Genomic DNA, 16315 nt, shown 5'->3' with positions numbered 1-16315 from the left:
AGGCATTAGTGTTAGAATTTATAAACTCAAGGGATTCATAGGGCAAAGTGAGAGGAACAAAGGTCATAGGGAAGTGTTTTTAACTGTGGAACCAGCCAAGAGCAAAGGAATCTGACTGTAAAATAAAGACATTCAAAAAAGCTATAAGCTTCAGAAGGATCCTGGACAACAAAAAGGACTTGGACTTAAGACCATAGAAAGCTCCCAAAGGGTGAGGAAACAGACGGTGAAAAGAATGTAGGATTTTATTATTTTTGTCTCAATCTAACGTAATTGTGCCTGGAAACCATTGCAAAACCAGTGTGTGTGTGTATGTTCTATGCTTATTACATGTCACTGAAGAGGTGAACTGTAAACCTAGAGCACCCACTAGGTTGGAGGTCTGGTAAAGGACATGGTGAAGCTACTAGGGAATTAGCACTGATGCTCGGGGTTAGGGGAGCTGGGCCACATGGTCCCATTTCTGTGAAAGGATAACAGCCTGTGGCCAGGATGCGCACCTGGAGACCAAGGAAAAAAGGACAGGAATGCAGCCTACCCAACTCAAGGGAAGATTAAAATCATAAGGCCAGTGTGGTGGGATACCAATAGCCTGATCAGTGTCCAGGCAAGGCCAGCTCCAACACAAGGTAAGAATGACTTTTTAATTTTATTTTAAAACAGGAGGCCCATAGTACAGTACAAGTTAAAAAAAAAATATCAGCTGAACTGATGAAAGTACAACAGGATTGTACATCAATAGCAATGTTCCGCTGGCTAAGACTCATGCTGTGTAATAAGTTTAACTTTGATTTCAGTCACCTCGTTTTTCTAGAAACTTGATTACCTGCTACTAACACAAACTTGGATCCACTTTGATTTAAGTGCTGAGCACATATTTAAGAGCCTAAGTTCAGGCAGCCACATTTAGGAGTGTTCAGGTTTCCTGTGTGGCACACAGAGTTTTCAATGAAAGTTTAAAGGGAACTCCACCTGTTGGGAAAATAAATCAAGGCACAAGTGCCTAAAGACTTACCCAACAAGTTTTCCAGTGGGTAAAAACTTCTGGAATCATTTCCCAACTAAGACTTTCAGAAATCTTAGATATGAAAGCTATGGGCAAGAACTTGAATGGGCTGATTTAGCCACTAGGGGGAACCAGAGCAATTTTAGCAACTATCATACTTCAAATTTCATTAAGTAGTTTAGAAGTCTTAACTGGGAACATCAACATCCATTAGAATTAACCTGCACATTTATTCCAAGTACAAAGTGAGAGTTGCAATAAGCCATTTATTGATTGTTAGAGGAAGCTTACGTGTTTTGTATTCTACAAACAAGATTAACAGAAAGTAGTAATTACATTAAGCGCATTAAACTTTTAGTATTGTCAATAGTTTTTAATATACAGAATATTACAAAAAGATTCCCTGAAAATGTTTTCATTTACTACAATTAGGAAAAATAAGCACTTTATCATACAATGCAACATTTATCAGCATCTTAGAAAGGAGTAAAAAGCAAGGTTTATTTTAACTACAGGTACATTTACAAGGAAATTTCTAGAACTTCAAATGCACCTCACCGTAATAGGACTTCTAAAGAAGGTGCTAAATCTAGGATTCATGTATACAGGGTGTTCTGAAAAATCAGAAATTGCTACACTAAGGGGAAAAATATTGCTTTGGAAGTTGCCCATTTAAAAAAAAAAACCCGCCACCTTTAAGAATTTAACATTGGTATTTATTGCTCTCTCTCTATCTATCTTCCCTTCATTTCTTCTAGAGTCACGGTATTTTAATCACTAGAGAAATATGCAGTCCTACTCAGTTTACATCTGTCATGATTATATAACTTCAGAGGACCCACAGTAAACTCTAATCATTCTGAACTGAGCTACACTTATGGAAATCTAAGGCAATGAATGATTAGGGTCTTAACTAAAATACAGGATGAGATATTTTGGGTCAAATTACCAAAGAATTTATTTTTGTGGCACTTCTGAGGTTAACCAGGTCTGGATGATGAAAACCATAATATAAATAATCATTCATGAAACAGAAAGCTTCTGAAAACTCAAAGTGTACATACATTAAAAATGGTACATTATATATTCATTGCTGCACAACAGAGTCTTTAAGGCAAGAGTAAGTTTCCAGATTTCCTCTAGAAAAATGAGTTTTATTGCTGTGGACATTGTGTTTCAGGAGTTGGTTTAGAAGATACATATAATGTAGTGTATGTTTTCTTTCGTATTTTCTTCTGAGGCTTGATTGTTTTTTCACTCATATCTTCATTTTCCACAGTTTCAAGTCTGGATCCAGCAGTTAACCTACAGGCAAAGCAGCCATTCTAAATACATATTAAATTTAAAAAAAAAAAAAAAAAAATCAAGGCTGAGAGTCCCATTTAACTTAGATCAAGAAGCCAAATGGAATACCAATCACCCTATCCGCAAGAGAATGTAGGATCAGTTAGTATTTTTACAAGATCTGAAAATATAAAAAACCAAAACTGTTTTGAATTCTCATAGTAATGTTCTCCATCTTTATTTTGCCACTTAGAAAAGTGTATTGGTTTCCAATTTGTTTGATCTACTGAACCAGTTTGAGATTGATGATTAAAAGATGGTAAACTGGTTGTTATCAGGACTTGAAACAATGTTATCATACTATGCATAGAACAAAAAATGAACACAAGTCACACACAAAAGCACAAGTTCCAAGAGAAAGCTGCTTATTAGTTCCTGATTAACACATTACATATGATCATAAAGTGGCAAAGTTACAATTCAACTTTTGTATTAGTAACACAAAAATATAGGCCCAAGCTCAGTGCAAACCATTTCCATCCAGGCTCTCTGGTACAGTAGCCTCTGTCCAAATGGTCATGAACACCTTAAAAGCTCAATCAGTTTTTATTCACTTACTTGGGCTCAAAGTTTATCATAATTTGCCAAAACCATGTTTTTAATCTGATTGTATTCAAAAAAGAAAAAAATGTTGGCTGTTGTATAGTGATTTAAGACGTCAGTTAATACACAGGTTTTCAGAATACAAGCTACAACTAAACAAGTTTTCAAACAGTATAATATTAACTAAGCTAAATTGATTATAAATGATTTTTACAAGCTTATCAATTATTGGTACATCTGACATGTCATGGAGATTGAATCTGTTGAATCATATTGTTTGTAATCTATTTCCAGCATACATAAGTAATTGTTCAATTATTCTCTAATAGGTCTTGCCTGTCATATGGTGCAGGTTCATTTACTGCTGTTATATAGCCATTTTCAATGCAAATGGTTTTCCTATTATTTTTCCACGTAAGCAAGTGCTGCAGGTGCCAGAGATGACTTGTCATGGAAAGAGAGGAACAATATAAGATGCACACATTTGGTTAAGGAAGTCTAATTCTGAGGACTTGGGAAACTTTGTTGGAACATGGACCTGACGACTTCTAGAGTCTTGACCCCGATTCCATCTATCTGCAAAACATCCCACCACTTAGTTTTCACACCAAATATAAAGGCATGAAATTCTTACCAGTTGTGGTATGCTGCACACAAGTCTCTGAAAGCACTCGCTTCTCATCTCCAGCAGGCCTCAAAACTGCAGGCCAAGAGCTAGGGTCCCTGTGTAATCTTTTCAAGTGAACAAAGGAGAGGTTACTTACCTTACAGTAACTCGAGGTCTTTAAGGGGGTTTTTCTCCCACCATAGGATATATGCACCATGCACTATTGATCGGAAACTACAAATTAGAGCATGCAGGCCATGCCTGCACAGAATGCCTTGTGATCCAAATGAGTGACTATAGGGAGGTGAGAGTCCTACCACCACTCAATTCCTTATCAGCTGTGAAGACAGACTCCACAGCAGAAGGGAAGGAGGGAAGTGGAACTCCCAAAGGGACAAAAACATCTTGAAGATCTCAAGTTACTGTAAGCTAAGTAACCTCTCCTCCTCCAAGTATATGCACCTCTGGGTGCTCCCCTGTAGGAGAACCCCAAGCAGTAATTCAAAGAGGTGATGGGATACTGGGAAGGTAAGTCAGTAACTGTTCAGAGAGCTGCATCACCAAATGCAGGATCATCCCTGGAAGCAGATAAAATGGTGTAACATTCGGCAAAGGTCTGAAGAGAAGACCAACTTCCAGTGCTGCAGATTTTTTACTATGGGAATATGTTTTAATGGAGTCATAGATGTGGACTCAACTCTAGTAGAATGTCCTGTTGTTCAGGGGCGAGCTGTAACCCAGGTCTTTCATAACAGGTCAAAATAAAACCCGGAATTCACCTAGACAACTGCTGCATAGAAATAGGTTGGCCCATCATTCTTTCTACAAATGATACAAATATCCTAAGATTTAGTCCTGTCTAAATAGAAGGCAAGGGTCTGTCTAAAATCCAGTCATGAAGGCTTGATTCCTTTCTAGAGGCACGGAGGTTGCCCTCAGTTCAAAGGGAGATCTTCTTAGTGCATTAACAACCAGGTTGAGGTACCCCTATGGGGATTGGGTCTCAGATAGAAGACAAACTGTATACACTTTTGAAAAATCTGGTTGTGATAAGGTGGGCAAAAACCAAGAACCCCTAGACGGGTGACTGGAAAGCTGAGATAGCAGTCAAATGTATCCTAATAGAGCTCATCAATAGACCTCTCACTTTTAATTCCAGTAAGCAGCCCAGCATCTTGCGAAGCAGAACTTCTTAGGCTTAGGAAGATGGAAGATAGCACCCAGAATGAAAACTTTTCCAGGGGTCTTGCAGATACAGGGTTTTCTACTGGACAGAAGAATTGATTGAACTGCATCCAAACAGGTCAATTCAATGGTTAAGAGCCATTCAGGAGCCATGGCATAAGGATTAGAGAAGAAGGGTTGTGGTGGATGAGGGATCCTGAGTTCTGTGTCAATCGGTTCTCTGTGGTAGAAAGTCGCAAGGGTGCCGCCTCTGAGAAATGGATGAAGTATAAGTACCACACCTGTCTTGGCCAAGCTGGTGCTATGAGAATGGCTCTCACTTTTTCCGCTTGTAGCTTGAGAACAGTTTCGAAGATTAATGGTCTCAGTAAGCAAGCATAAAGCAGGGCACGAGGCCATGGAGTTTAATCAGTGCATCTCTCCTAGAACTGAGGCTATAACTTTTCCCAGAGCAAAAACGGGACTTTCGGAGTTGTTCAGGGTGGCAAAGAAATCTATTTGTGGTAGACCTCAGGTCTGACAGATGCTGCAAACAACAGTCTTTGAGCTGCCATTCATAGTCTTGCCAGAAGCGTCTCCCTGGGGAATGAGTGATTGTAATCTGAAGGCCTGGTAGATAGACCACTAATATATCCGTTCAATAGGAGATTGCCAGTTCAAAGGTCTTAGCAACTCTACACGTAATGATTGGGATCTTACTCTGCCTTGGCAGTTGATGTAATACATTACAAGTTTTACAAGACAATCCGTTATCAAGTTTTACTCTGACCAAGTAGCCTTGTAAATCGAGGAAGAAGTTTTGGCAAGCATATCAAAATGCTCTCAGCTCCAGAAAGTTGATGTGAAGCATTAACTCTTGCAGAGACCATGTGCCTGGAGCTGTATTTCCCTGCAAGTGCGCTCCCTATCTTAACAAATAGGCATCTTTTGTGAGGACCTTTGAAGTGTGGGATGCAAGAATGGGATTCCCACACAGACCCTTTGTAAATTCATCTACCATGTCAAAGAATCCAACACCTTTTGAGGCACTGTGGCTGATTTGGAGGGGTTGTATCTGTTTGGGATATGTACTGTTCTTAACATCTGAGGAGTAGTCTCATGTAGGGAGTCATGAATGTAAAGGCGGACATGTAACCAAAAGCTGAAAATAAACCCTCATGGTCATTTGTAGACTGAACTGCAGCACCAAGATTAGGCTGGATAGGGTGAACAATCTTGCTGAGTAGGTAGACTCTTGCTGTGATGGAATTCAAAATCATTCCTATGAAGTTTATGTTTTGTATTGCATTAATATAGATTGTGTGATTGCTATGAACTCCTTGCAACTGGAACAAGATTAACACCTTGGTCTTAGCTGACTAAACCTCTCGATGTGATCAATCCCCTTGATCAACCAGTTATCCAAATATGGGTATACCAAGACTCCTCATCGACAGAGGTGAGCTGCCACTACCAAAAAGATCTGGTGCATGTGACGCATACACACCTGACATGACATGGAACAGACATGAGCAAGCACCCTAAGCAGCAGCTTTATTGCCCTCAGAAGAAGGAGGGATAGGACCTCTTGCCTTAAAAGCCTTTCATGAGAGGGGTCTCTGTAAAGCGAGTAGGGATGAAATGGATGGAGGGGGTAGAGTTGAGGGGGATAGAGTAATCTACTCTGACGATTCCAGTATCCATTTATCTTAGATAAGGAGTTCCCAGGTAGGTAAGTAGTGTGACAGTTGATCTTCAAAGGGGGAAAAAATTCACAACAGGGAATCCAGTGAACTAGACAATTATGCCCTTGACTGAGGTGCCAAAACTGCCTCATAAAAGGAGGGGCTGATTGAGAAGCCTTGCTGTTCTCTCCTGAGTCTGCACTACAGAGTGCAGGGGGCAAAAATCAGGGTAATCCAAAATGAAGTATTAAATGAAATTAGAATAGTTGAGTCCGGATGCTTTCCTCTTGGGAAAAGGAAAACTCAGGAGAACCAAACCACCTTTTATGTAATACTAGAGAGATCATGAGTCCTAGAGCTTTGATTTTTTTTTTTTTCTTCCTTTTCTATATCTACCTGCTATCAAGGCCAACAAAGAGAAATGCAAGAGAATATAGTTTTCCTGTGAAATAAAAATTGTGCTTAGTTTTATTTAGTCTTCTCCCCCTCCTTTACTTCCCCAAACCCTCCAGACACTTTCCTCCTTGGCTTTAACCTCCCTTACACAGCTTACTACTTTAATCCACCTTTTCACGGTCAGAAATGCTACACATTTTAACTGCCTTCCATTAACCAATGAATTACCGATGTTACTTTCTCCAGAGCCTGCTGATGCTGCTTCATCAGTTAGCCATACTTGGGCACCTCTTTCACATCCAGCTTTAAGTGCTTCCTTCCCCTCTAGGGAAGGCAAGAGGGTCCCAAACAAGGCCTGATGCTCCAAAAGCCATCATTAAACTACCAGTTTGGCCCTCTCAGGCCTTCCCAATTTATTCTGACATTCCTGCTCATTCCTCCTCACCTTTCTCCTAGATAAAGATCAATACTTGTGGCTCCATCTACTTAAAATCAGTTGGACAATAAGTTCATAAAACTGTTTGGGAGGGGATAGATTCTACTCTAACTATATTAGAAGCTCAAGAATTGTGCTCCCCCACCAAAACAAAACTTTCGGTATATGAATTACACCACACAAGCCAAAAGTGTGCATCCAATAATTACCTTGAAGTTCCTTCTATTTCTTCCAAGTTGTATGTACACTTAACTGAACCTTTGTGGCATTTTCCACACTTGTTGAAACAGACAATTGTCACAGTTTAGTTTCAGTTATTAAGTCCCACTCTCACCCATTAAAAAGGTACTCTAGTAACTCATGCCAACAAATAGCAGTACTAAGCATAATCTTTTTGCATTTAAGTCTCCCCTACTCTTCCCTGTCTATTACCTGATTTTGTCTTACCATATTCCCCCTCTATTCTTCTCATGACAGACTTAAGGCTGCCTTGATCAACTTCTCACCCAAGCCCTTTTCCATACTGCAGCATACATGTAGTGCTTTCAGGAGCCTCGCCTTCTCAAGCCACTGCCCCTTCCTCATTCAAATTCTTACTACCCCCTCAGTCTATGTAACCTACTAAATAAAATGGAACCAGCAAGTTCTTCCAACCTATTGATGATGGTATCTTACCTATTGCGCTTTCTTAATGCATCCCTTAATTATTAATCAGATCTTGTCTAAATTTATATTTTGAAGCTTCTCTAGATAGCATAAATACAAAACATAGTTGGTATGAAGTGCAGTGAATGATGCTTGAGCTTTGCACAAAAAATATTATGATCCTGCCATTTTGATTGCCTCTAATTACATCTACACAAGGAAGCAAAAACAGAGGTTGCACAGGAATCTTTACTTCTGACGTTTCCTAACTTTGTCCTCATAACTGTAACATTCATTCAGCATAGTTCTGCATCTAATTTCCATACTTCTTCAAACAGTCAGTTATGTTTGATTGTAATATCATAATTGTTTCCAATATAAAGCTAGTCCATTCATTATGGGACAGCATAAACAATGCTCAATAGAAGCCGAAGAAAAAATAACATTTCAGATACAAGTGAGGAGGGGGGAAAAGGAGTTTTCTGAGCAGGACTATAAGGAGATAGGGTCAATGTTAGAGGAAGTGCCTCACATTCCTGTAGCCATTTTCTTCTGGCAAACTAGCTTGCCCCACTGGGAGTTACTTGCAATACTACTGAAAGACAGAGATGAGACCGTGGAAGGGAACAAAGTAATCAGGCCTCTGGACACTTCATGGAAAATTAACTCTTTTTAAAGGAAACTTTGCTTTTTTCACTTAACATTTTATTCCATCCTCCTTCCAGAATGGCTTCACTCAGCAATGTTCTCAAGAAACCAAAAAATGGCTACAATCTATTGTGTGCAGAGCCTGAACTGAAATACTAGAGATAGCCAGTGATTTCTCATTAATTTTACTTATGTAACTTTTGACCTGTCATTATAGCTCAAATACATACTAGCCTTCAAATGATTTCTATATACGCACACACACATGCTCCCACATGAGAATATTAGCTTGAACAGAAAACAAAGCACCAGCAACAGAAAGTAGCATTCCTTTTACTAAGACAAAAAAGTTGGAGTGCTGTACACAGTGCTAGGTCTCTATTAATCATTACTTAAATTTTGAGTAAAGGGATTAAAGTTTCGGTAATTTTGACAAATATTAGTTTTCAAAACAAAGTTGTATTATTACATAGTCCATTAAAACATGATCTTGGACAGTAAAAAGACATTTGAGAGCTAATGGTAAACATGTATTGTAAAGTGCAAATTTTAGGCTACATATAAACTTTTCTTAAATCTCCAGTTTTTGTACTATTCCTAGAATGCAAAACCTGCAGACCTGCCACAGTTTGTTTTGTATGGCAGCCTCAAACTGATCAGGAAAAGAACCCTCATGGTGAAGTCTAAGCAAATTAAATTTGATCTATCATAGTTAAGTTAAAGATATACAAATTCACAGACTGATATTCTGAATAATAGGAAACCTTAAATATCAGTTATTCCCACAATCCAGGTTCATGATTCTAAAAGTCTTTTTCATTAGCAATCTTTTTAGTCTTTTTAAAAGGTTTTGAAAAGTTGAGTGTAGGCAGCCGGAACTGAGGAATTACACTGCATGCAACACTGAGAAAACAGATAAAGAAATGGATAGCATAGTTCATGCAGCGAAAGAAAATAGATGCAGGTCTGTGCTGATTGCCTTGAGCATACACACAGGATGACACTGACCTTGAGGCAGCTGGAGTTACAGAGTTATTTCCATTTCTTTCTTTTGAACCTTTGGTGTTATCTTCTTTGATTTTAACTCTTTTCCTGTCCTTTTCAGGTTCAGCTATTTGTTGTGTTGCTGGAAAGGGAGTGATGTTCAGCGGTGCTGCCACAAGTATATATTTTTTTTGAGAGTCATCACTTGGCTCCAAGTTCTTGGTACATATCTTTCTTTCATCCATATTTTGAGATGGAAAGTGAGTAGTTTCCTCTACTGTAGCATTTTTACTATCTACAGGTCCAGAAGTCACATCCACTGGAATCTTCTCCCTCCTTTTTATGCTTTTAGGGATTTTAATTAATTCTAGAGAAGAATGACAATCATGTTTGTATACAAACACATGTAAGTTTATTTCAATTACTAAGGAGTTCATACAATTACTTAAGCCAGCAAAATAGGTTCAATGTTATTTAGGTGAGAAAATTTGTTTAATGTGGACCATTCCAAGCTCTTTAACAGCCTCCATCTTGATGGAGATATCAGACAGTGACTCTCTAGTAACAAATTTTTAAAGACATAATTGGTACCTCCGTTTTCCCTTCTCTCATCTCCATTTTAAAACTTTCACCAAACCCTTTTTACCTAACTGCACACAAATTTTTTTTTTTTTTTTTTTTTAATTCTTCTTCTGATGTTTGGGCTGCTAGCCTGGTAGCTAAAACTTACTGAAGATAAATTGCTTAAATAAAAGGTAAGTGCTTCTTTTAGGCAAAAGGTGCTACCTCAAACAGTATTCCATTTTTCTACCTTTAGTTTCCTTTCTCCAAGTCCATGGACTTCTTCCACATTTGTTTCAATACGTATCTGTCTATTATCTTTGCAGAACTGCTCATGTGGGCCATATTTTCAGTTCTAGGTGGGCAAGTGTGACCTTACCTACCCGAAGGTTTTCCAATACTTCCAAAAATGCTGATTTTTTTTTTTTATGATTTTGAAGAAGCAAGACCATATCAATCCATCTTTAAGCACTTCTACTTTGAAGTGACTGGAAGCCAAGGAATTTTTAAGACCGTCATGGATTTGCTGCCACAAGCTTAACTCATCTAGCAACTCATTCTTATGCCCCCACCCCCTCATCATTTCACCATTGCTACTGTGAAGATTATCTATAGTTTCCAGACTTGTTGCCTCTTCTACATTTTCTCAACCGTCACCTGAAAGCATCCTTCTTGCCTATGCCTCAGTTTCTCATTGCCTGAAAGACTGACTGAAAGCTTTAATTTATTAGCCATACAAGGAAAGAATTTGTATTATATCTGTTTTCTGTCACTGTCTGCTGTAATTTTACAAGGTACTCGTTGCAGAAGGTATGATGACCTGAAATAGCTGATTTCCCTTTGGGCTCTGGGACTCCTTGAAATCCCCATTGTAGGATTAAGTGTCATCTGAACAATTAGCCTGTACACACAGCTTTGAAAGGGCCACATAGTAGCACCTATCAAGGAGGCAGACTCTGGAAGAAGTCACTCAGAATAAGCAACTTCTGTGGTATTCTGAATCCAGACTTCTCCCCAGTTTGAGCAATGGTGGGGAAAAGGTCAGAAGGCTTAGAGTATGAATGGCGTCCTCGTCAGACTGAAGCAGCAGATACTCCTTTCTGACAAGATTTTGTGAATTCAAGAGAGATTCAACCTCACTACCATTTTCTAGTGGAGAAGAAGGTTTTGTTTCCCAACTATGCCATATTGAGTACATGAGGGGACATATAGAAAGGAAGGAGCTCAACAGGTAAATGCATTCAGTAAACAGCACCACAAAATATTTTGTACTTAGTGGATATGTCTATATAGCCCATCGCAGTGAGCCTCCTATCCTGGGTTGACATATTCTGGCTCAGGCTAGTGCTCTAAAAATAGCTGCATAGACAACCCTTTGAAGTTGTGGCTCAGGCTACAACTTGGGCTCTGGTGGCAAGGGTAAAGGTGGGCTGCAACACAAAGTTCGTCTTTAAAAAGCTGGGATAATAATGGGTACAGTTAGAGTGCAAAGCCACTGCTTTGTATGCATGGCTGAGGCAGATGCTCTCTAATGAAGGAAAAAAGTTACATGGTCAATCCTTACTTTCAAAGAGAAATCTAAGCTGCCTCAGACCTCCTTAGAGTAATGCATAGGTCAACTGTCGAACTAGTAACAATATCAGCATCCAGAATTTTAATCCTGCTTCAGAAGTTCCATTCACTATTTGTTGTGAATTTCCATGTTTTAGTTTCAGAATGCTATAGCACGTGTATATAGACATACATGCACATACACAGATTTCACAGACTTGTTAAATTAAGAGTGAATATACTAATTGAATATATTCATTTCAATAAAGCAAGTTTTGAAAATGACTTTTGTTTAGCAGCTTACAGACTTTAAGACAACAGGATGTTTAAAAATCACTTGTTCAATCTGACCATAAACATTCTGCTTAAAGACATCTTTTTAGCTGGTTGAAAACTCACATCTCAACAAAAAGCTAGTCAAAGCAAAAAAAATTGTTAATTTTGTTCACCTGTGTTTGTGATCAGAAATATTTACCTTCAGGTTCATACTTCATTTTCAGCTCATCGAGCATAACTCGCAAGTTCATGTTCTCACTTTGGCAAACCTGCAGGTGCCTCTCATTGGCAAAAAGCTTCCTTTCTACCTCCAGAACCCTCTGGCTCTCGTACAAAGCTTTCATCCTTTGTAAGGATAGCTCGCTTCTCAAAGTTTCAGTCTCTTTACTAGGCAGGAAAAGGAGTTAACCGATTTGAAATAAACAAGGATCAAATAAATCAACAATTTACAATGAGCTTTCAAAACTGAAGGATTCGGTTGCTCAAACCTCCTCCTCTGTCCCCAGAACAATTAACAGCAATTTTGACGTCTCTTCATTTCTAGACTTAATGAAGTTTAATTAATGAAAAACACAAGGTACTTGAACGGGTAGTTACGTAACCCTGTAGTGAAAATTATACAATCAACTGTAGTCTGAGAACCTCCCCTCCAAAAGTGGTAAGCTATGCATGGGCAAATACGATTTAGTTTTGTGTTCAACTTCGGAGCCTGTATTTGCAATATTTGGACTAAGAGAAATCCATTTGAGCTAAACACTGAAGACTGGGGGACAGATCTCTGGTTGCTCTAAATTGCCATGACTCCATTAAAGCCCAGGCTTTGCTCCTCTACCTACAGTATCAAAATTGGGTTGTTTTTGTAGAAGACTACACTACTGCTATTCTGTATGATCAAACCTGGACTTCAAACCAGAAGGAAGTTATCAATAATATTTTATAAACACTTATTTCAAATTGAAGAGGAAATTCTGTAACATGTAGTTGCAGACTGGGGGATGGCAATGACATTTTAAATTTATATACAGTTAAAGGCAGAAGTAAAGCCAAGGGCCTACAGAAACAAAAACAAAGACAATAAAAACTAAGAAACCTAGTATCGTAGTGTAATCCAGACAATGTCTTTCACAATCACATCATTAATGTAGTTTTGTTTCAGTTCCTGGACAAAGAGAAACTTAAGATGATAAAAGGTTAAAACAAAGATGAAGATGATGAAACAATGAAGCATGAAAATAAGCATTCTAGTTGTAAAGGAGGACCATGCTGAAACCAGGATGTTAGGCTGCAAAGGGGATCCTAGTGGGCACCAGCTCGGGGGAACGACGACACACGACTTTATACCAATGAAATAAAGGGCTTCAATATCATGGAAGGGATCTTTAACCCTGTGGAGAGCAGAGGAGACTGACTCATCTCAGATTTGAAGCTACCTCGTTATTACATCTTCTCTCAATATAAAGGGACAATGCCATAAGTCTCTGTGTAGGACAGGAAAGCATCTAGGTTGATGGTGCCAAAATTCCTGGCACCAGTGCATTTAATACAGACTGGGTAGCATTAAAGGGAATGGTACCAATGAGGCTAGTTCTGTAATGACCAATGTTGAAGCACTCTGTGCTGAAGCGATCCAATACCCCAGCCTCTATACTAGCGACAGTTAACTTCAAATCTCAAGACTGCACCAGAACACATTTGTCACGGATATGGGATGCCCCAGACAGAGGAGGCAAAAGATGTATCCATCATTTATTGGAACTACTGCTTAGCAAAAGGGGCAATATTTAAAGCCAGAAGACTTAGGGTGGATCATTCCCAAAGTCCTGGTACTGGGGGGTGAAAATTAAAGCAAAACAAAATAAGGAAGTTAAAACTTCCAAGCTTTACCAACAGGCAGCTACCCTGTCTGTATGCAAAAACACACACACCCACACACACACCTAACTAACTTAAAAAACGGGGGTGTCTGCATTTATACACAATTCCCATCTCTCAGCCACAGGTGGTGAGAAGTAACTGAGGGGCTACTGGGGCCACTCTTTCCTTTATGCTACTGGTACAGGTAGGATACTGCTGACCAAAAGATTCCAACCTTGAGCACATGGGGTCTATGTACACCAACAACGGAATACCTGTGGAAAAGCCCTTGAAGAAATGGCAGAATACTGACAGCGGTAAATTGATGTAGATTACGAGTATTTTTTTCAATAGTAAGACAAATAGCTAAATTCTATTTCTAGGCTTTAATCCCCCCCACACTTACTTTGAGTTCTCAAGTTTCATTTGAAGCAAATCCGTATAATAGCCATCTTCAAATTCTCCACCTCTTGAACAGCTACTAGAAGGTTTTGATTCTTCCATGTTCTCATATAAATTCTGATGCAAAGAAGAGTTCAAAATTGTCAACCAGTGGTTTTTCCAAAAGTGAACTAGTTCTAGTCTACTTTTTTCACTGTTCCATCAAAATTGTAATATAATTGTTGCAGACAAAGCTACCTGCTAGGTAGTCTTTATAAAGGGATTTAAGCTTGAGGTAGCAAGAGAGACATTTCTTGTGTGTGTTTTCATCCAAAATTTTGTCTTAGAGAAGCAGCCAGAACTGGAAAAAATCCTCCAGTCTTGAAGGTACACAAAAAGCCTTAAAAATGTACCCTCCTTTTCCAGTATAGAGTAAGCTACCCCCACATTCAGTAGATTAATAAAAAACAGAATTTAAAAGTCTCCTTGTTGTGACGACTGACAGGTTTTGGTATCAACTGGACCACGGATCCCCATCTAGAAATCTGTAAGGGCACCCACTCAGGTCTCAAGCTTCTTAGCCCTCATCTTTCTCAAAGCAAGGACCTGCATCCCAGCTCCAATACCTGTGACCAGCTAGCTTTTACAAAGCAAAATACATTTATTTTAAAAGAGCAAACGAGGGGGAAGAGGTGATTTTACCTCTGTATACGACACTGCTGAGACAATAGAATACTGCAGCCAACTCTGGTGTCTACATTTTTTCACTTTTTCTAAAAGAAGGTTGGGAAGAGCTATGAAAGTTATTCAATGGCCAGACAAAGTGACTCAGTGAATGATTTAGAGAGCTCTGTTTAGCTTACCAAGAAGACTGAGAATGACTTGATTACAGTGTATAAATACCTTCATAGAGAGAAAGATGTAGGGTACCAAAAGGCTCTAATTTAGTGGGAAAAGGGATAACAGGAACCAAGTAGCTGGAAGCTAAAGCCAGACAAATTCAAATTAGAAATAAAACAGATTTTTGAACAATGAGGGTGATTAGCTACTGAAAGAAGCTATTTCTTCAAGTCAAGACTAGATGCCTTTCTGGAAGATATGCTTTAGCAAACAAATTATTGGGCTCAATACATGTGCAACGGGGTGAAATTTAATGATGTGTGAGACATGTAGGTTGTCAGATTAAGTGGCCCTTCTGGCCTTAAAATCCAAGACTAAAAATCTGAGTTCTGTAACTCTTTAGGACTTAAAAGATGTACACAAATAGTTGCAAAATGGAGACTTATCAACCTAAATAAGAGAGTGTGAGCACCATTGAGATTATACAGGATTTGTTTATACTAAAAGCCTCTTTTCATAACTTATTTGTCCCACATTACAATAGTTTACACTTTTAATTTGTGAAATACATACCTTAAATTTCTCCAGTTGTCTCACTTTCATTAGGAGATCTTCTATTTCACCATTCTTTTGTTCCAACATAGACTGCAAGCGTTCTAGCTGCTCAAGTTCCGCCTGAGAACCTCTCATCTGTAGCAGCGTAGCTATTTGTAGCTAAACATCAAGCAAAAACCATATAAATGTTAAGATTCAAAGACAAACTGTCAGAATTCATATCCTTAACCAGAAAATTTGGGGGACTACAGTCCTAACTCAGCAGCTGATATTCACTGCAATTTATTTTTTAATGCTTTTCCATTCCCACAAGTACAGAAATGGCATTGCGTTATCTCAGTCATCATATTAAATATGCTCCTTTACATAATCAAAGGTTTTTAATACCTGCTGGCCTGTCCAACTCATCCTGTGCTGGCTTTCAAGTGTCCTAGCTCTTTTTATTAGGCATTATCTAGTGATCTTTTCCAAGCCTAGTTATACACTCAGTAACTCCTTTGTAAGACCACAGATCAGCAAGAACTTCATGAACAATTGTGTGGGTTTATACACAAGAAAGCTTTGAGTTGTACTTGTTTTGTATGGCTAACAAAAAAATATAAAGCAGTGAAAGAATTTGACTAACAAAAGGAATCATCTAGTACACACAGGGAGCCAAGAAGATCCAAGAAGATGCCTCGTGTGTGGTCATTTAGCCAGAGAAAACAAGGTTACTCACCAGTAACTGTTGTTCTTCGAGATGTGTTGCTCATATCTATTCCAATTTAGGTGTGTGCGCGCCCTGTGCAGATTCCCGGAACCTTTTTCCCTAGCAAGCCCCGCAGGGCCAGCTCAGGCAC

The 16315-nt window shown here is 38.8% G+C and overlaps 1 protein-coding gene across 6 annotated transcripts in view; it reads right to left on the bottom strand.

The window, feature by feature from the left end:
- Window positions 1-1252: 1252 nt before the first annotated feature.
- The window catches only part of SPDL1 (spindle apparatus coiled-coil protein 1), a 54933-nt gene continuing 39870 nt past the window's right edge, over window positions 1253-16315 (bottom strand). For 4 of the 6 annotated variants that reach the window (XM_067566674.1, XM_067566673.1, XM_067566675.1 and 1 more), the window contains exons 8-11: window positions 15495-15635; window positions 14107-14219; window positions 12046-12233; window positions 8792-9825 (exon numbers count right to left, since the gene is read on the bottom strand). In XM_067566674.1, the coding sequence (XP_067422775.1) occupies window positions 9278-9825; window positions 12046-12233; window positions 14107-14219; window positions 15495-15635 (990 nt within the window). In that variant the 3' untranslated portion in view covers window positions 8792-9277. Of the gene's footprint in view, window positions 2312-8791; window positions 9826-12045; window positions 12234-14106; window positions 14220-15494; window positions 15636-16315 lie in introns of those variants that run through there. The other 2 variants (XM_067566677.1, XM_067566678.1) reach the window with 2 other exon arrangements.

Source organism: Emydura macquarii, unplaced genomic scaffold, assembly GCF_026122565.2.
Source record: "Emydura macquarii macquarii isolate MOO-44397 ecotype Brisbane River unplaced genomic scaffold, CSIRO-AGI_Emac_v2 contig_2768, whole genome shotgun sequence".
NCBI classification, from domain to species: Eukaryota; Metazoa; Chordata; order Testudines; family Chelidae; genus Emydura; species Emydura macquarii.
This window is presented reverse-complemented; position numbering and strand designations above follow the sequence as displayed.